The sequence below is a fragment of the Staurois parvus genome, unplaced genomic scaffold, assembly GCF_062004578.1.
Source record: "Staurois parvus isolate SC_StPar_1 unplaced genomic scaffold, SC_StPar_1.0 ptg000086l, whole genome shotgun sequence".
In the NCBI taxonomy this organism is placed as follows: domain Eukaryota; kingdom Metazoa; phylum Chordata; class Amphibia; order Anura; family Ranidae; genus Staurois; species Staurois parvus.
Genome location: NW_028317882.1, coordinates 10,048,395 through 10,068,704, shown reverse-complemented (window position 1 = coordinate 10,068,704; position 20,310 = coordinate 10,048,395). Strand labels below are relative to the sequence as shown.

The 20,310-nt window shown below is 40.7% G+C and overlaps 1 protein-coding gene across 2 annotated transcripts in view; it reads right to left on the bottom strand.

Annotated features, from left to right (window-relative positions):
• Window positions 1-20,310, bottom strand: part of PDE4C (phosphodiesterase 4C) — a 406,056-nt gene that overhangs the window by 236,182 nt on the left and 149,564 nt on the right. Inside the window, exon 1 of one of the 2 annotated variants that reach the window (XM_089670028.1) lies at window positions 3,288-3,734. The exons of the other annotated variant lie outside the window; for it this stretch is intronic. Coding sequence (XP_089526154.1) covers window positions 3,288-3,334 — 47 coding nt within the window. The 5' untranslated portion in view covers window positions 3,335-3,734. Of the gene's footprint in view, window positions 1-3,287; window positions 3,735-20,310 lie in introns of those variants that run through there. 2 annotated transcript variants of the gene reach the window in all.

Sequence of the window (20,310 nt, the reverse complement as noted above, 5' to 3'; positions counted from 1 at the left end):
AAACCTCTACTACAGTCTCTTAAAGCCCCACTCTGGGATTTATTGCCCCCCCCCCCATTTGATCTCTGAATTAGAAATCCCTCATCTAAATTCCCCTTTTTAGTTACCTTAAACCACAGTCCTGTGACACCACAGCCAAGAGTTTTCTTTTCTATTTCCTGGGGCCTTTTTCAGGTGTCCACATCAGCAGTACCTGCACGTCATGGGCCCAGGATCCAGAAAAGGACAACATCATCATGGGGGGGGGAGGCAGTAGGGGATCGGTGATCTTGGAATCTATTTGCACCACTGGATTTGTGGTCCCTCGCACCCAGAACTGGTGGTAGTGACGGTATTGGAGGGTGGAATTAGGTGAGTATGTCTGGCTTCACAAAGCAAGGATAAAAAACTGTGAAGAAGGATGATTATCCTAGGCTTTGGCCTAATTTGTTATATGCACATACCCCACTCTTGATATTACTGAAATGGCTGGACTAAAGATACTGAATCCTTGGGGGAGCATACTTAGTATCCATACAAATTAAGCAAAAAGCCCTAAGTACGACAGCACTCACAAGAGGGAATCTGCTCGGTACACATGCATGACATTATGTCATCAGGGAGCAGCGTCTTAAATTGGAGCAGGTTAAATCAGCTCACAAAAAGATGGTACCGGTGTGCAGATGGGAAAATCCAGACTGGTCTCACTCACTACAGATTAGCTTTTTAGTAAGTGTATTTGTTTAAATCATCTTTTCCAACAGAACAGTGTTGGAAAGAATTTGCACTACACTTCTGCTTTAAGCACATGGACTGTATGAGTAGCACTGTAACACATAAAAACACTTTAAATCAGATGTACAGGAAATAGCTGGCTGATTAACTCATAGTTTCACTGTCATTTATGTAGTTAATATGTATTGGTATGTTTTCAATACTCAGGCACCTGGTGCATGTTACAACTCAAAGGTGTAAATGCAAGTCACACAAAGGAAACCAATATTGCAAGCACTGACATGCCTAAGGGATCAGGGCAACCTTTCAACAAACAATTCCAATGGAAGTGACATCCTTAAAAGGCTTTCTTCTAGCCTACCTCCAACACTCTCATGTCACAGCTAAAATCCAAATATTCATTTTTTTTTTACAATGATGCCTTTTATGTGCACGGAAAATAGGCTAGATAGTCTAAAATTTAAAATATTAAGTATTTCGATGAATCGTATGTCCATTCTTTGAACAAGATAAAATTCCACATTCCTAAGAAAATTCTTACTGGCAAAAAAAATCAACACAGTGTACAAGGTTTAGTGGCATGGGAAATTCATAGCATACAAATGGCAAAAGTTTTGGTATGTAGGGTAGATTTACTAGAACTGTAATACTCAGAATCTGGTGCAGTTGTGCATGGTAGCTAATCAGCTTCTAACTTCAGCTTGTCCAATTAAACTTTGACAATAAAACCTGGAAGCTGATTTATTTTTTTATTTCAGGTACTTATATAGCGCCGTCAATTTACGCAGCGCTTTACATATATATTGTATGTTTCACATCAGTCCCTAACCCTCAAGGGGTCTACAATCTAAAGTCCCTAACTTACATAAATACACATACTAGGGCCACTTTAGACAGGATCCAATTCACCTACCAGCATGTCTTTGGAGTGTGGGAGGAAACTGGAGGAAACCCACACAGGCACAGGGAGAACATGCAAACTCCAGGCAGGTGGTGCCATGGTTGGGATTTGAACCAACAACCCCAGTACTGCCAGGCGGAAGTGCTAACCATTTAGCCACTGTGCTGCCCAGCTGATTGGTTTCTATGCAGAACCACAACAGATTTTGCACTTTCCAGTTTTAGTAAATCTCCCCCATAGTGTATCACAAGGAGTACAGTCTACAGTGGTCCAGAGTATATCATATATAGCACAGCATACAAAACACAGTGATTTTTCCATTTTATGCAATGTAAGAGAAAAATGTACAGAGTGTTTGTAGTTTGTAATTACCCCACTCGTATTTTATGGATTTTTGCAGAGTGATGGGAACACAGTAGCAGACAGATCTATTGATGGCAAACTGCTAAACAGTCAAAAGCCACAAGTCCTACTGTCATTCTGTAAAAACTCCTGAGAGTGAAGGTGGGGCAAACACTGGCGCTCACTTCCTGGGTTTTAGTTTTAATAGTCTGTATCTATATGATTAACAGCTTTTTACAGCTAGGTACTACTTTAGGAAACCAATAAAATTCATAAAAGAAATCTAAAACTAATGGGTGGTTTAGCTCACCAGCCTCTACCCATAACTGAAGTTTTATGTTCTAGATGGACTAGCCTGGTAAACCTCATAGATTACCTATGCTTATAGCATGGATAAACTTAATGTGCGTATGTGTGTGTATATTTATGTTTTGTATTGTACATGCAAATTTTTTAAATTTAAGGGAAACATACCTGTACATACCAGTGGTTTGGCCACAGTGCGGTTGTATGAGTGGTTTTCGTGCTTTTTTTCCTGATTTTGAAGCTATAGTTACATATACTTCTATTGGGTCACGTGTTTTTGCAGAATGCAGAACTTTTGTTGCTCTTTCAGAAAACATGGCAAAAATACACAACCTAATAGAAGTCTATGGGTCTGTGGTTAAAAACAGGGGTGAAACACACAAAAACTGCACATACACCCATGCTGCAGCAAAACCACAGCGTACCAATATGAACCTGGCCTTAAGCAATTTCAATATATGAAAAAAAAATTATTTAAAAATCAAGCTTGGCTCTGTCTCTTCAACCATCCAAGAATGCCTAAATAAAGGACCATTAGTGAAGCTCAGGAGACAGGAACAAAGGTCCACTTAGTACAGAATGAGCTGAGATATATGTATAATCTGCAGTTCACAATTTTTTATACAGAAAGCAGTGTGCAAAAAAATACAATAGCTAATTACAGAGAATAAAACTTGAATATGTTATATCAACTGTATATATATAGACTGGAATTAAACTCCCATTTATCATAATGATTTATTTCTGATTATACAACCTGTCATAAGCAAGTGGTGTTTGACAATGTCCAGGAATAAATTTTACGAGTTACGATTTATATAAACATAAGCAGCGAATGCTTTTGCTGATCATTTACTCAAATATTCATTTTAAATAGACCATGTTTGTGAAGAGCCTAATATATATGAACCACCACCCCTTCTGTTATCCTTTAAATTTCTTTAACTTATCCATGTGAAAGTCCAGAATCAAAAACAACCTGCTTGTAAAATTGTAATAAAAAAATAACAATTCTTTGACATACCAGATACAAGAGTGCCTTCGTATTGGGAAACGTGTGTAGGACAGCATTTTCTAGCAGCCCTCTGGTGAAACTCCGTGGGAAGGAGAGGATGATGAATACTAGAAATGTGTTATAGATAATCCATGAGGTGTCCCATGATTAGTTATCCACAATGGCTACATGTCCAGACACTGTCCCCCTTAGAGGTCTGCATTATTCGTGGTCTCTGCATAACAACTAACGAAAAATTCTTTCTTTAAAGTTTTGCCAGTTTGGCTATCACTTTTGATTGAGCAGACAAAAGTGAAATATCGTTGAAGGAAAGCAGTCGTATTTGTGGTGAGATCCTTTGGACGCCTCCTGAGAACTTGTGTTGTTAAGAAGCAGAAGGAAGTGACTTGAAGCCTGTGAGCAGACCATGTGCCTTGATCTCCATCAGTTGTTCTTTAAACTGTAGCTTTGTTTTGATCTGCAAATCAGAGACCGGTACAATGCACTTCCTGTCTGTGTGTGTGTGTATGTATGTGTGTGCTTGGTAGCTGCTGGTTGGGACTGTCTATATCCTTTCTACACACCCTCTGGGGTTAAACTCATTTACACAGAATCCACACAAGCATCCTCCCCCTTACTGTCTCTACCCCTCTCCCATTATGTGCTCTGAACGCTCTGCTACAACCTGACACAAAAAAAGTCTTGTTCCTTTATTCTAGTACCCTTATCTACCCAGAGTTCTTAACATGTGTATTTGCTTTCCTGCTACTCTTGGTCTCCCTGTTGTATCCCTCCAATGGTCATGTCTAACATGGTCCAGCATGTGCTTAGTTTCGCTATAATGTCATAATGCTTGCATGCTCCTCTTTCACTTCCTCTGACGTTTCCCAAATCAAAATAGACTAAATTCACAAAGCTAAAGCACCAGGATAAAAATACTTATTTTTTTCAAGTGACAGTTATTTTCAGCTGAAACTTGATTTGCTAATTTGCAAAAAAATAGATACTTTGATTTCTTTGGTTATTTTTGAAAATGAAAGCTAACTGAATGTAGTTAAAGCAGAGTTAAAGTTCTGCTGTCACAAACAAAGAGCAAGCAGGTTCTTTATTGCAGAAGAGACATGCAATGTGTCGTCTGCAATAACATACACCTACCTGCCTACTCACTCTCTTCTCTGGCATGTAAACTGCGCTTACATCATGCCAGCCTGCACCGGTCAACAAAGTCGGCCAAACAGTGGGACCCAGCAGAAGATGCCAGCGCTGGCAAGGGAGATTGAAGGGGTATGGTAGTGAAATACATGCTTAGTTTTATTTAAACATTTGTATTTTTCAATAGTCTGAGTAAATGTTTATTTAACTACTTCAGCTCCGTACCTCTACACCTCTTTCACACTGTTGCAATAAGCTTTGAATATGATTTCAGCTGTGATTATGCAGTGCAAGCAGTTTACGATTATCAGTGGAAGAGGTGTGTGATAAAAATGTGATTTAACTGCTGCGCATTTCTGATTTTATGCCTTGGACTACTTATACTACTACTATACTACTACTAATACTACTACTATTATTACTCAAAAATGTGCCTAAATTGCATCCTTTGATATGTTATCATTCAAGTCTACGGGCCACAAAATCACACTGCATCATACCAAAGTTGCACAGGACCCTTCCCCATCACAGTCATGCTACACTGATATGAACAGCCACCACTGAAAACAATGGGTTTTTATTTATTATGTGGGTTGTGTCTTTTTGTTGTCATTTGTATACATGTATTTAAAAATTTCTCTTTAATATAAAAAAAGAAAACAATGCTATTTCCCTTGCCGTGTGATACTGTGTGACTCATGTTGCATCAGAAATCTCACTAGTGTAAACCAGGTCACATACTGTATATACGGTTTGAGCCGCATCCAATCCGCATGACATGTGAAATAACATTGAATCCTATGGTGTTTGTTCACATATGTCCGGTGCACTGGCAGTGTGGATTCAGTGCGGTTTTACATAGTTACATAATTAGTCCATCTAGTTCAACCATAAAAAAAAAAAAAAAAAGCTATAATCCTATACCCACACTTGATCCAGAGGAAGACAAAAAACCCCAGAAAAGCATGATCCAATTTGCTCCTGCAGGGGAAAAAAATCTTTTTTGATCCCCCAAGAGGCAATTGGATATTCCCTGGATCAACCTTACCTATAAATGTTAGTATCCAGTTAAATTATGTGCATTTAGGAAAGAAACCAGGCTTTTTTTAAATCAATCTACTGAGCTGGCCAGAACCAACTCTTGAGGTCATGTATGATTTCTGAGCAGTGCCTTCAGGTTCAGCTGCGGATTACAAGCTATTGACTTCTATGGGAACTGTTTCTAAACCACACATGTGTGAACAGGATAAAATTCTGAGCTAATCCTGTCCTGAACCTGATGTAAACCTGACGCTGAACAACTACTGTGTAAATTAGCTGTGAAGCCTGAGCTTCAATACACACCGCACATGTGTGAATCAGATCTTATGGACCAGAACAATTTTTACATTTCCACTACCGGCCTTGTTTATTTGGCAACAACTTTATCATTACTTAAGATAACTAAGAAATATGTTTTTGGAAGGAGAGGGGTGGACAAACTAGGTTTTCTTTTGACAGTTTTACAATTAGTCAATGAATGTCAAAGTTTTTTTTTTGCAAATAAAAAAGGCCTTTTTTTCCCATTAAACAAATGTAAATATTGGTAGAGGGAAGAGGGAAGGGAATGGAGTTATTTAGGGATGATTAGGTTTAACCAAGATTTAAATAGGAAAATGTTTCATTTAACATCCTATTTATTGTTCCACTGGGGAGCCCGGGACCACTTTAAGCAGTTGGGTCAGCTGGGCACAGAGGAGATGGATGAACATCCATTCCCCCATCTCTTTTGTGACTAATGAAGCTGAAAGCAAATAGGATTATGTCACTTTCAGTTACAGTGCTCTGTATCCCTGGATGGTACAGCAAGAGAAGCATCAGAGCAAACTAATGCTTGGAAGGGCAGAGGAAGGAACAGAGGTCTAAAAGACAACAGGTCTCTCCATAAACAGTATGTGTCACTGCCCAAAGCCATCACCCCTTATGATAGCAATAAAGATAAATGCAAAAAAAAAAATGTTTTAAAACACTCCGTGCGCCCCCCTCTCCCTTGCTCTCACACAAATGCAAATACCTACATTCATCCAGCAAACAAATGTGAGCCATCACCTCAAAAGTCAGAAAGAGAGCAATAATTCTAGAGCCAGAGCTCACGTTAACTCTAAAGCGATAACCTGTAAAGGCATTTAAAGCGTCGCCAATGGCCAATCTTAGGTACCGCAATTTGTCGCCATTTCACAGGCATGTGCTACTTTAAATCTTGATTTGTTTGGTATCCATTCATTAAATGAAACATCGTCTTTTATGTTTTACCAAAAATTATGTATTATATTGTTTCTGTGTGCACTACAATTAATTTAAGTGTATTTTTATCTGAAAATTTGCTTTGATCAATGGCTGTGAAAATATTGTGTGACATAAAACATTGCAACAGCCACCATTTTATTTTCCAGGGCCTCTACTTTCAGAAAATGTATAATGTTTGAGGGTTTTAAATAACTTACAGTACTTACAAAAAAAAATCAAATATAACATGTATGTAAAAAATTTCAAAATTGCCACGGTAGGTAAGTGGTTAAACTGGATGACATTTAGCTTGCTAAGACATTGTGTATCATAAACACTTATCATTTTGTCCTTTGAACCCTTTTCATCTTTTTTGCATTTCAATGTTGATCTCCTCCAGTCTCTTTCAGCCACTTTATGTATACATGCATTTTCTCCAGCATTGTCTGCACATCATTGCTATGGGACATTTTATTGATAGTGAAAACAGTTAACAATGCCTGCATAATTTGTGTTGGCACAGCCAATTGATGCTTTCATAATATGTGACAGGGTGACAATGTAGGAGCACAATTAGGACACAGTTGTCACTCCATCACAGGAAGTACCTGACAAAGGACTAGATGTGCACGACGGAAATTTTTTGTTTCGGATGCTTTTTCGGAATTTATTTTGTACCTTCAGCATTTGTTTCATATATTCATTGGTCTGGGTGGATTCGAAAGATGTTGCATTAGAAAGATTGCTATATATTCAATATATTATCAAATTGAATGGATTGGAATTGGAAGGGTTCAATATTTTCAGACGCTAGTCCAACTCACCAAGAGAAATGGTATGAGCTGATTGGACAATATCAATAGGTGTTATGTGCATCCGAAATAACAAATGGAACGAAATTTGGTTCCATTTGTTATCCAAATCCAAATTATCAAACAGATTAAAATTTTTTATTCATTTTCCCAAGGGTACGAACTACTATCACATGATGTGACATCATCCGAATTAAACAAATGCATTTGTTAATTTTGTTATATCTTGTTTTTGGATTTGTTGACATTCATTACTATGTCCATTCTGGGATTCGTATATATGTGAAAGTGCGAAAATTATATTTTCATCCGAAAAACAAATCAATATGAAATGCACATGTCTACGAAGGACATTCATTCCAGCAACCCCAGGTATTCTTTAAATGAAGGCTAAACATTTACATAGACTGTAAACCTAATATAAAAATCATAATTACCCATTAAAGCTTATAGGAGATTTTTGTGTAAGATCCAACAAGCTGGCTATAATGTGCCACATCCATAACGTAATGAAACCTTACAAAAGACATTTTTGTGTCTATATAGGTGGGATATGTGAGGTACAACTTAGGCCAATATTGATAAAAATGTAATTAACAAATTTTAACCACTTGCCCTCCAGAGGATTTACCCCCCTTAATGACCAGGCCTCTGTTTGCTACTCGGTGCTGCACTAATTCAACTGACAATGCTGTACCCATAGGAAATTTATGTCCTTTTTTTTCACACAAATAGAGCTTTCTCGGTGGTATTTGATCACTCGTGTGCTTTTTATTTTTCGCTCTATAAACAAAAAAAGACCGAACATTTTGAAGAAAACCAATATTTTTTACTTTCAGCTATAAAAAATATATAGTAAACTCAAAGTTAATTATAAATTTAGGCCAAAATGTATTCTGCTACATGTTTTTGGTAAAAAATCCAAATAAGTGTATATTGATTGCTTTGAGTGAAAGTTATAGCGTCTACAAACTATGGTATAGATACTGCAATTTATGCCATTTTTTACTATACAGTGCTGCACTAGTTTAACTGACAATTGCGCGGTCATGCAATTAAATTTATGTCCTATTTTCCACACAAATAGAGCTTTCTTTTGTTGGTATTTGATCACCTGTGCGCTTTTTATTTTTGGAGCTATAAACAAAAAAAGTTTTAAAAAAATATTTTTTTAAAAAAAACAAAACAATATTTTCTCATTTCTGTCATAAAAAATATCCAAAAAAACTTAAATTTCTTCATAAATTTAGACTAAAATGTATTCTGCTACATGTTTTTGGTTAAAAAATCCCAATAAGTGTATATTGATTGTTTTGTGTGAAAGTTATAGCGTCTACAAACTATGGTATAGATAATGGAATTTACACAGTTTTTACTTTCTGACTGCCCATCACATTTCTTGAGGTGCTAAAATACCAGGATAGTACAAACACTCCCAAATAACCCCTTTTCGGAAAGTAGACACCCTAAGGCACATTGAGTCCATGGAAGATTTTTTTTTTCCACAAGTTTCTGGAAAATGACAAACTTTTTTTTTTTTACACATTGTCATTTAAATGATATATTTCCCACACAACCCATGGATATATGTGGAATTACACCCCAAAATACATTCTGCTACTTCTACCGAGTATGGGGATACCACATGTGTGAGACTTTTTGGGAGCCTAGCCACATACAGGAGCCTGAAATTCAATGACCACTTTGAAAGTCTGAAGGTGCGTAAATTCCTCATTTCACTTCCTCACTTTCTATGATAATTTTGGAGGCCCTGAAATGCCAGGATAGCACCAACCCCCCCCCCATGCCCCTTTTTGGAAAGTAGACACCCCAAGGAATTTAAAAAGAGGCATGATGAGTATTTTGCAGATCTAATTTGTTCTCACAAGGTTTTGTAATATAAAAAAAGAAAAGAAAAAATATGTTTTTGTTTTCTTTCTTCATTTTCCAAAAACTTGTGGCAACAAACGAGATTTGCAAAATATTCACCATGCTTCTTATCAAAGTCCTTGGGGTGTCTATTTTCCAAAAAGGGGTCATTTGGGGGGGTATGGTGCTATCTTGGCATTTCAGGACCTCCGAAACTGTGATAGGTAGTCAGGGAGTGAGGAAATAAAGCCCTTTAAAAGCCTGAAGCTGCTTTTTGGGGTCCTGTACTTGGATAGGCTGCCAAAACGTCTCTCACATGTGGTACCCCCAAAAGGGAGAAGTAGCAGAATGTATTTTGGGGAGTAATTCCTCATATACCCATGGTATGTGTGAGCAATAAATCATTTAAGTGACAATTTTGTGTGAAAAAAAAATTTTTTTTTGTCATTTTCCAAAAACTTGTGGTAAAAAAATAAATTATTCTATTGATTCAACATGCCTATCAGAAAATAGTTTGGGGTGTCTACTTTCCAAAAAGGGGTCGTTTTTGGGGGGTGGGGTCATTTTATGCCCAGTATTAGAAATTTATGCCACTCATCACCCACTCTTCTAACCACCTGAAGACCAAGCCTTTTCTGACACAGGAAAAAAAATCTGTATTTTTTGTTAGAAAATTAATTAAACCCCCCAAATATGATATATTTTCTTAAAGCAAACACCCTAGTGAATAAAATGGTAGGTGCTGTAATTTTTTATGTTACATAGATTTTACAAATGCAATTTTTAAAAAAAAAATACACTTTTTTTACTTTTAGGGCTCGTTCACACTTGACTGTTTTACCAACGCTTGCCAAACGCCCCTATAGCGTTTGGAAAGCGTTGGTCCGGCGTTTGCGCATGCGCGGTTTAGCAGCGGTTGCTAGGCGTTTGGCGAGCGTTAAAAATGCCTCACAAACGCCTATAAGGACGTTTAAATGGTGTTACCGCTCCGCAACCGCGTCACAACTGCACCGCAAATGCCGGCGTGCATTTGCGGAGCGGCACCATAGACTAGAATAGGAGGCTTCAATGCCTCCTGACTCGACCAGAGGAGTCCATTTTGCTGCGCCGTGACGCTAACGCTCCCGTTGGAACAGCACCATGTGCTGCAATGTGCAGAATTGTCCGAGGCGTTTGGGAAGCGGTAAAAATGCTAGTGTGAACGTAGCCTAAATGTACAAAAACACAATATATTGACCAAATATTTGGTAAACTATAAAAGATGATGGTATGCCGAGTAAATAGACACCAAACATGACATGCTTTAAAACTGCGCATGCCCTGTGCAATGGCGACAAACTGCATACTTTTTTAATATCCATAGTCAACGATTTAAAAGCCTTTACAAGCTACCATTTTGAATTTACAGAGGAGGTCTAGTGTTAGAATTACTGCCCTTTATCTGACGTACACAGCGATACCTCACATGCATGGTGCAATCGCTGTTTACATACCGGCACAGGGTCAACGCTCGCACACACAGGTATGCGCACGAGCGGGGGGCGAGAGTGCTTTTTTTTTTAAGTTATTTTGATTTTTTAAATTATATTTACACTGTCCCTTTCATTTTTTTTTTTAGCACTTTTAATGCTATCACATGGAATGCAAATATCCCCTATAACTTCAATGGGCATTGTCATATATTCTTTTTTGATAAATCTGGGTTCTATTAGACTCTAGATATCTCCTCTGCCCTTACATTATCTAATCAAACCAAGATCAGTGTGATCAGATGCTTTCCCAATTTACAAATGGCGCTGTTTATATCCTGAGAAACTGAAGTGATGAAATGCTCATAGCTTTTGATTTCTTAGACTATAGAGATGATTGGCACCATTCCAGTCTCCAATCAGCTCTATGGTCAGCTGGCAGAAACACTGGCTGCATTCTCAGGTTCCCACGATGGCACATGGCTGCTCGAGAAGGCCGTGGAAGGCAGCGGGGGAGGGATGATTATCTCCTGCTGCTTGTAAAAGCAATCCTGCAGCTAATTAGTCACTAGGATTGCTGTTACATGAAAACTGATCGCCGGCTGAAAAAAACAAAACCAGGATGATGCCTGCAGCTGTAGGCATCATCCTGGTATAACCATTCAAAGTCCAGTGATGTAAGAGTACGCTGCTGGTCCTTGTTGGGTATATATGCTATGTTCTTTTTTTATTTTTGTATGCAGCCTGTGGGCTGAATGAAAATAAGAGAAGAAATCTCTGCCAGAAAAAGTGTGTGGTATGCCCACTATTAGAATATACCACCATGCATCTACCCACTTCTAATGGTGGGCACACATTAGGTCGCACGGTGCCACATGCGCCAGTTCCAAGATTGTAGAAATGTCTAAATAGTGGCACGCTTGAATAAAAATTGCCCAGGTATAAGTGGTACCCCATATGGAAAAGGATGACACCAAGTCCCAAACTATCGTGCCACTACTCCACATGTAGTCTGAGCATCCAGGGGGCTCCATGTGACTATCTTTTCCCTCGTAAATCTGAAACTTATATGTATAGCCTGTTGTCCTCTCACAGGTCTTATACATCTTGACCCCATATCTGGCACACTTGCCGGGGAGAAATTGTTTGAATGCAAGGCGGCCAGAAAAATTAATGAGGGACTCATCAATGCAGAGTTTTTGCTAGGGAGTATAAACATCTGCAAATTTTTGGTTTACGAGGTGCTGAATTTTGTGGAACCAGTCATATTCGGGGTCACCTCGAGGACAACAGAGTGTATTGTCATTGAAATGCATAAAACACATTATACTCTCATATCTATGCATGGCCATGGCAGCAGAAAACACAGGCATATGATGAATTGGGTCTGTGGACCAATACAATTGCAATTCATTTTTTCTAGTAATGCCCATGTTGAGATTAGGCCCCAAAAAAATGTAAATTCTGAAACCGTAATGGGTTTCCATGTGAATGGTCTGGCAAGGTTTGAATCTGGGTTGGCGGTGATAAATTGTTGTGCATATAAATTGCTTTGATACACAATCAATGCATACAGATATTCCGTGAAAAACAGCTCCATAAAAAATCATGGGGCGTACTTAAATATGCTGTTTCCACCTGAATTCTGGGTTGGGCAGTGAATGGGGGAAGTACGGGTGCTGCAGAATTTGTGGGCTGTCAATTGCAAGCACATCCAGAAGGATACTAGGGGCTCTACTGGCCTGTCTGCGAATTCTTGGTGGTTGCAGGACAATACTTGTGCTTGCCACGGCACCAGCTTGTACTGCACTTATGGGACTCGCCATTACCAAGTGATACTGCAGTGCTGGTATGTGAAAGACCAGGATGTACTAGGCTGCTGGTACTCGCCAGTTCACCAAAAGATAGAGCGGCACTAGTACTGGCACTCTGCTGCATATGAGAGTCATCAACATTTACCGGCAAGTGCAAGCAGAGATCAGGCCTGATTCTGCGAACACTGCGGTTTTGTATGCAATATATCAAGTGAAGTGACCTACTGAGACGGGGGGGGGGGGTAAGTGTAGGGGCTAATTGCAGGTGCTGGCAGGTTCTGGGGCTGATCCCGCTAATGCTGCATTTTTGGGAACACTATACTAATGTGAACGCTGGTATAGTGCTGATCTGATCAAAGATATTGATCCGTTCAGACACTATACGAGCAATGGAGGTTTATTGTGTATATGCATGTTCCTGGCAATAAAGGGGTTAAATGTGATTACTGGTGTACTGATGGGCAATCTGACGCTATCTGGGAGGGGCGTGAAAACCATAGGAGCGCGAATCAGGTATATATACAGTGGGGATCAAAAGTTTGGGCACCCCAGCTAAAAATTTGTATTAATGTGGATAAAGAAGCCAAGGAAAGATGGAAAAATCTCCAAAAGGCATCAAATTACAGATTAGACATTCTTATAATATGTCAACAAAAGTTAGATTTTATTTCCATCATTTACACTTTCAAAATAACAGAAAACAAAAAAATGGCGTCTGCAAACGTTTGGGAACCCTGCAGAGTTAATATCTTGTACTGCCCCCTTTGGCAAGTATCACAGCTTGTAAATGCTTTTTGTAGCCAGCCAAGAGTCTTTCAATTCTTGTTTGAGGTATCCTTGCCCATTCTTCCTTACAAAAGTCTTCCAGTTCTTTGAGATTTCTGGGCTGTCTGTCACGCACTGCTCTTTTAAGGTCTATCCATAGATTTTCAATTATGTTGAGGTCAGGAGATTGTGAAGGCCATGGCAAAACCTTCAGTTTACGCCTCTTGATGTAATCCCCCGTGGATTTCGAGGTGTGTTTAGGATCATTATCCATTTGTAGAAGCCATCCTCTCTTTAACTTCAGCTTTTTCACAGATGGCATCAAGTTACCATCCAAAATTTGCTGAAATTTTATTGAATCCATTTTTCCTTCTACTCGTGAGATGTTCCCTGTGCCACTGGCTGCAACACAACCCCAAAGCATGATTGATCCAACCCCATGCTTAACAGTTGGACAGAGGTTCTGTGCATTAAATTCTGTGCCCCTTCTTCTCCAAACGTACCTTTGCTCATTCCGGCCAAAAAGTTCAATTTTAACCTCATCGGTCCACAGAACTTGTTTCCAAAATGCATCAGGCTTGTCTATATGTTCATTTGCAAAGTTCAAACGATGATTTTTGTGGTGAGCACGTAGGAAAGGTTTTCTTCTGATGATTCTTCCATGAAGACCATATTTGTACAAGTATCTCTTTATAGTGGAATAGTGTACCACAACTCCAGTGTCTGCCAGATCTTTCTGGAGGGATCGTGCAGTCAAACGTGGGTTTTGAATTGTTTTTCTCACAATTCTGCGAGCTGTTCTGTCTGATATTTTTCTTGGTCTTCCAGATCTTGCTTTAACTTCCACTGTTCCTGATGACTGCTATTTGTTAATTACATTCCGAACAGAGGATATTGACATCTGAAAACGCTTTGCTATCTTCTTATAGCCTTCTCCAGCTTTGTGAGCGTCAACTATTTTCAGTTTCAGTTTTCTAGACAACTGCTTAGAAGAACCTATGGTGCTGATTGTTGGGGCAAGGTCAGATGAGTCTGGGCATTTAAAACCTTTGAGATTGACATCACCTGGTCTTCCCAGAGGATGATTGAGAACAATCCATGACACTGGCAGGTCTCAGCTTGGCAAAGGGGGCAGTGCATGCTATAAATTCTGCAGGGTGCCCAAACTTTTGCAGGCGCCATTTTTTTGTTTTCTGTTATTTTGAAAGTGTAAATGATGGAAATAAAATCTAACTTTTGTTGACATATTATAAGAATGTCTAATCTGTAATTTGATGCCTTTTGGAGATTTTTCCATCTTTCCTTGGCTTCTTTATGCACATTAATACAAATTTTTAGCTGGGGTGCCCAAACTTTCGATCCCCACTGTATATGTGATTTTGTGCACCCGTGCTGCCCTGTAGCAGTATTTCTGCTATAGGGCGGTCAGGAAGCGGCTAAAAAAGCAGTTTGTGTTACGGCGCTGCGTTGCTTTAACTGACAACTGCGCGATCATGCAACACTGCACCAAAATTAAATTTACGTCCTTTTTTCCACACGAATTGAGATTTCTTTTGGAAGTATTTGATCGCCTGTGCATTTTTAATTTTTTGCGCTATAAAAAAAAAGTCCGACAATTTTGAGAAAAAAAAACAATATTTTGGACTTTTTGCTATAAAACATGTCCAGTAAAAAATTTAAAAATCTAATTTTGTCATACATTTAGGCCAAAATGTATTTTGTGACATGTCTTTGCTAAAAATAAATCCCAATACGTGTAAATTAATTGGTTTACGTGAAAGTTATAGCATCTACAAATGGCGGTATAGATACTGGGATTTTTTTTTTTAATACCAATAATGGCGGAGATCAGTGACTTATGGCGGCAGTCAGCGACTTATGGCGGCGATCAGCGACTCATGGTGGGACTGCGGTGGACATTCTGACACTGGGGGGGAACTGACTTGGGGTTCACTGACATCCCCAGTGGCAGCAATACAATAGTGCAAAAAAAAAAAAAAAACACTGACACTGTATTAATGCCACTGGGGTGGAAGGGGTTAACATTTGGAGGCAATCAAAGGGTTAACTGTGTGAGGGGAGTGTTTTACTAGGGGGCAGGGGGTGTGTGCTTCCCTGTAAGCACACTGATCCAGAAGGCTGTGCTCAACGATCTGGATCAGTGTGCTCAAACTGACAGCAAACAATGCAGCCGTTCTCCCCGTTAGTGTTTGCAGGTAATTGCGGGTAATCACCGGCGGCACCCGCAGCTTCAATCGGCGGCGAAGGTAGGGTGGTCGTGCGCCTCACACGCGCCCCCTACCAGAAATGGAAAATCACGTATATATACACGTGATTTTTCACAGCGGTGCTACCCTGACACAGTATAAGTACTGTGGCTGGTCAGCAAGTGGTTAAAATAATCTTCACAGTTTATAAAAATATAGTGAAGAACAGTCATACATCCATAATTTTTACAAAGATAAATGTTGATGACAAATTATCTTTCTGTTTACATAGAAATTATATGCCCTTATCAGAAAGCTCAATGCGTTTCGTGAAAAGAAGTGGACAATCCATTTACCACTGGCAGGGGTGCTTATAATGATCAGATTTTATTTATGTGAAACTTTTATCCCAAAAGAAAAAAGAACTGTAGCTGCAACTGATTTTAAAGTGTGAGCTGGAGCTTGGCTTCTGTCTGTTAATGTATTTAAATATGTTAATACATTTAACACTATCCTCCCCCCCACACTGAGAATGCTGCTGTCTGCTGTGCCCCCTATGCTCACTCATCCAGAGTGGGGTCTCATTAATACAGGAGGTATGTTACTGGCCATATCACCAGGTAAAAACAGAGGGAAGAAGCCAAACAAATGAAAACTGACAACCACCACATACATACATGCAACCATGAATAACTGAAGGCAAATGAGGGATATATTATGTCACAGATTTACACAACTTTGGGGGGAACTGAATGAGTAAGCATATAATACACAGCTCATCAGGTGTATCCTCCAACACATTATAGTGCCCATGCTGGCCAAAACAGATTCCACATTATCTCTATAGACCTCCTCCCCTTGAAGAAGTTGGTGTGCGTAGTGAAACCAGTAGGGACAGTGGGCACAATTCAAGTCATGCAATATTTTAGTAGTGAAAAACATGCGTTAATGTTTCAGCTGTCAATGGGGTTCCCCACAAACAGCTGAATGTAAAAGAAAGAATTGCCGGCAATTAAAAAAATAATTAAAAAGGTGTCGGGTCCTCCCCTGCATCTATACCAAGCCCTTTGGGTCTGGTATGGATTTTGAGGGGAACCCCACAGCAAAATTACAAAAAAACAGCATGTTGATGGGGACAAGGGCCTCTTCCCCACAACCCTGGGCTGTGGTTGTGGGGGTCTGCAGGCGGGGGACTTATTGGAATCTGTAAGCACCCTTTAGCAAGGGGGCCCCCAGATCCCAGCCCCCTCCCCTATGTGAATGAGTATAGGGTACATGGTACCCATTCACAAAAAAAAAACTGTAGTGTGAAAAATGACAGGAGACATTCTTTGACAAGTCCTTTATTAAAAGAAGGAAAATAAAAGAATGTCCCCCGAAGTAGATCCAATGTCAATCACGATGCCCGCCATCGCCGCCACCCGAAAAAAGAGAAAAAAAAGCTCCGCTCCTGACGCTGGCTCCCAGCCATCTGACTGCTCTGCTGGCTTCACAGTTCTTAAATATGTAAACGGCGGGGCAACCCGGTGACATCACCCGTGTGACCACGCCTCATGTGACATCATTGACCGGGGCATGCTGAGGTAGCAGGGCAGCAGCGGCGGCAGCGGGCATCGTGATTGACGATCTACTTCGGGGGACATTCTTTTATTTTCCTTCTTTTAATAAAGTTCAAAGACGGTCTCTTGTCATTTTTCACACTACAGTTTTTTTTGTGAATGGGTAGCGGTACCATGTACCCCATACTCATTCACATGGGGGAGGCCGGGATCTGGGGACCCCCTTGCTAAAGGGGGCTTCCAGATTCCGGTAAGCCGCCCGCAGACCCTAACAACCAGAGCCCAGGGTTGTGGGGAAGAGCATGGGACAAGGTACTTTGGGGGGGGAGCCCCCCGCCCCAAAGCACCCCCCCATGTTGAGGGCATATGGCCTTGTATGGTTCAGGAGGGGGGGCGCTCGCTTATCCCCCCCTTTCATTACCTGCCTGGCTGCATGCTCGGATAAGGGTCTGGTAAGGATTATGGGGGGACCCCACGCCATTTAAAAAACTATTTTTTGCGTGGGGGTTCCCCTCAAAATCCAAGCCAGACCCGAAGGGTCCTTCAGGGGCCAGTGGGGAACCCCGCTGACAGCTGATGACTCATGGGTTGTTAGGGAATCTGCCGCCACCCATTCCTTAACAACCCATGACAGTATTGACAGATACCAGTACATACCGCAAGCCCAGACCACTACTTAATTACCGCATGCATTTAATTATTTAGTTCCTTTTGTGAATTGACTTTAAGGTCTTTTTATCCTGTTTTTGTTCGGTAAATACCGCATACTAGCAATCTCTGGGTGGGCTCCGCAAACAGTGTTTACTCTTGCCTCAGGGGAAAGCATAATGTGTGGTCATGTGACTGACTTAACTCATGCGATAAGCTTTAGTGAATTGTTCCCAGTGTCTCGAAACGCCTGATATACATCATGGCCAACAGAACATGTTATGACATGCTATGCTTTCCCCTGAGGCAACCAGTATATCTGGCAAAATGGGCCCAGAACATGTCTTGGAGGCCTGGCACTCTTTTTCAATTGACAGAGGCAGACCCACATCATGTTGTTGTTGACTAAGGCACCTGACACTGTTTGCCGAGCCCACCCTGAGATGTCACTCATGTGAAATGGAATAATGTACTGTCTAATCAGTCTATTACTACTGAGTGGACATTTGCATTTGCATATTTGAAAGAGAAGTTTGGGATTGCAAAAAAAAGAAACATTTATACTCACGTAGGTGGATGGAGCATCAATTAAATGCTGTATCTGTCTGTCACGTCTACAAAGAGAACTAACCAATCAAAAACTGCTGATCACTTACCGGTAGTTCTCGGTCTTCAGTGAGCAGAGAGCCGGTAACTGTTAGTCAGCGGCTCTCTGCTCTGCCACTCCAGTGCTCACTGGAGCACGAGCTTTGGAGGGGGCAGGAGTGGCTGGCTCGGGCTTTCAGAAGCACGCTAATAGGCTGAGCTAGCCGATCAAGCATCTAGGTGGATCCCGATACTGTCAGGATCTCTGCAGAGCCTGGACCAGCTTTGTGATATCAGCCGTGGGCTTTAGAAGATTTCTGTACAATAACTGGTACACAGCGGTGTATTTACCATAAGGTAAACACGGCGTTTGCATAGGGCAGCAATTTTTAGGGAGGCAGCACCTCCCTCCTCCCCCCGGAAGAAGGGACCTGGTGAGCAGTGGCGGACTGAGTCATGCAGGGCCGCCATCAGAGGGATACCACCAGTACTCATGTAGGTGGCCCAGACAGCAGGAAGATCGGTGTGGTGGGGGAGAGCAGTTGCAGAACAATGCACTGTGTATCTCTCCCTCCAGAAGCTGAATGCTGGTTTCTCCTCCTCTCCCTCCGGCCACCTTTCTGCTGCTGGAGGGAAACACAGACCTGGCCGGATTGAGGGGATGCCCTGGTGTTCCTGAGTGGTTGAACTCCGCTGAGCTCCTTTTTCCGCCCACACTCAGAGCTGGGACCAGGGGAAAGCCTGGAGCAGGGAGAGGAGAAGTGGCAGAAAGGAAAGAGCCAGGAGGAGGTGAGCTCTGTTGTGCTCTCCGGGCTCTCCCTCCTGTCAGAACAGTGCTCGTCCATGCAGCACATGAGACGTGATCACTGTTAGATCATATGGGACTGCACTCACACACACAATATGATTACCACCCCCCACCTCCTCCAAGGGCCGCTCACCTCCGGGCAGCAGGAAATGTGGGTAGGGAGTGGTAATCAAAGTGTGTGTGTGTGTGTGTGTACAGCCCCATACGATCTATCAGTGATCCTGCATGGACGAGAGGAGGGAGAGCCCAGAGAACACAACACTGCTCACCTGTATACAACATCATTGCCCAGTTACCTGTTTGAAGTTACACTTTGAGAATCATTGTACAGTGCACATATCACTGTCCATACTGTCACCTATCATCTGACCGCAAAGGGGTTGATTTACTAAAATTGGAGAGTGCAAAATCTGGTGCAGCTCTGCAGAGAAACCAATCAGCTTCCAGGTTTCATTGCCAAAGCTTAATTGAATAAGCTGAAGTTAGAAGCTGATTGGTTACCATGCACAGCTGCACCAGATTCTGAACTCTCCAGTTTTAGTAAATCAACCCTACAGTGTTGTTTGCAATCTTGGATATTTTAGGGCAAATATACCACTAGCTGGAAACACATAGCTACTACATCAAGATTTAACTCCTGGGAATTGCAACAAAGGAGTTTTTCCATCTAGCAGATTTTAAATATATCATACTATTTCCTTGTTTATACAGCAATGTGGACCTAGAACATTTTGTCACTATTCTTAACTGTATCTGTGCCCAACCACAGGATCATATGAGCGATTTATCACTTAACACAGGTCTATGACACACGGCCAAAGAGGACATGTTAGATAAATATACAGTCATGTGAAAAAGTACACTCCATTGGAATTAAATACTTTTTCCTACATATTTTAAAAAGCAAACATTAGATCTTTATTCAAATAGTGCCTATGATAAAGGTGACATACTTCAACATAACACTGGAAAATGTGCCTTTTTAATTATGTTCTCAAAATAAACTGGTGTTGCACCCTTTAGGAAAATTACTTCTTGTAGGTGTTTTGCATAACTGCCCCCGCTCTCTGATATCACTTTGGTGAAAATTTTGCCCCCTC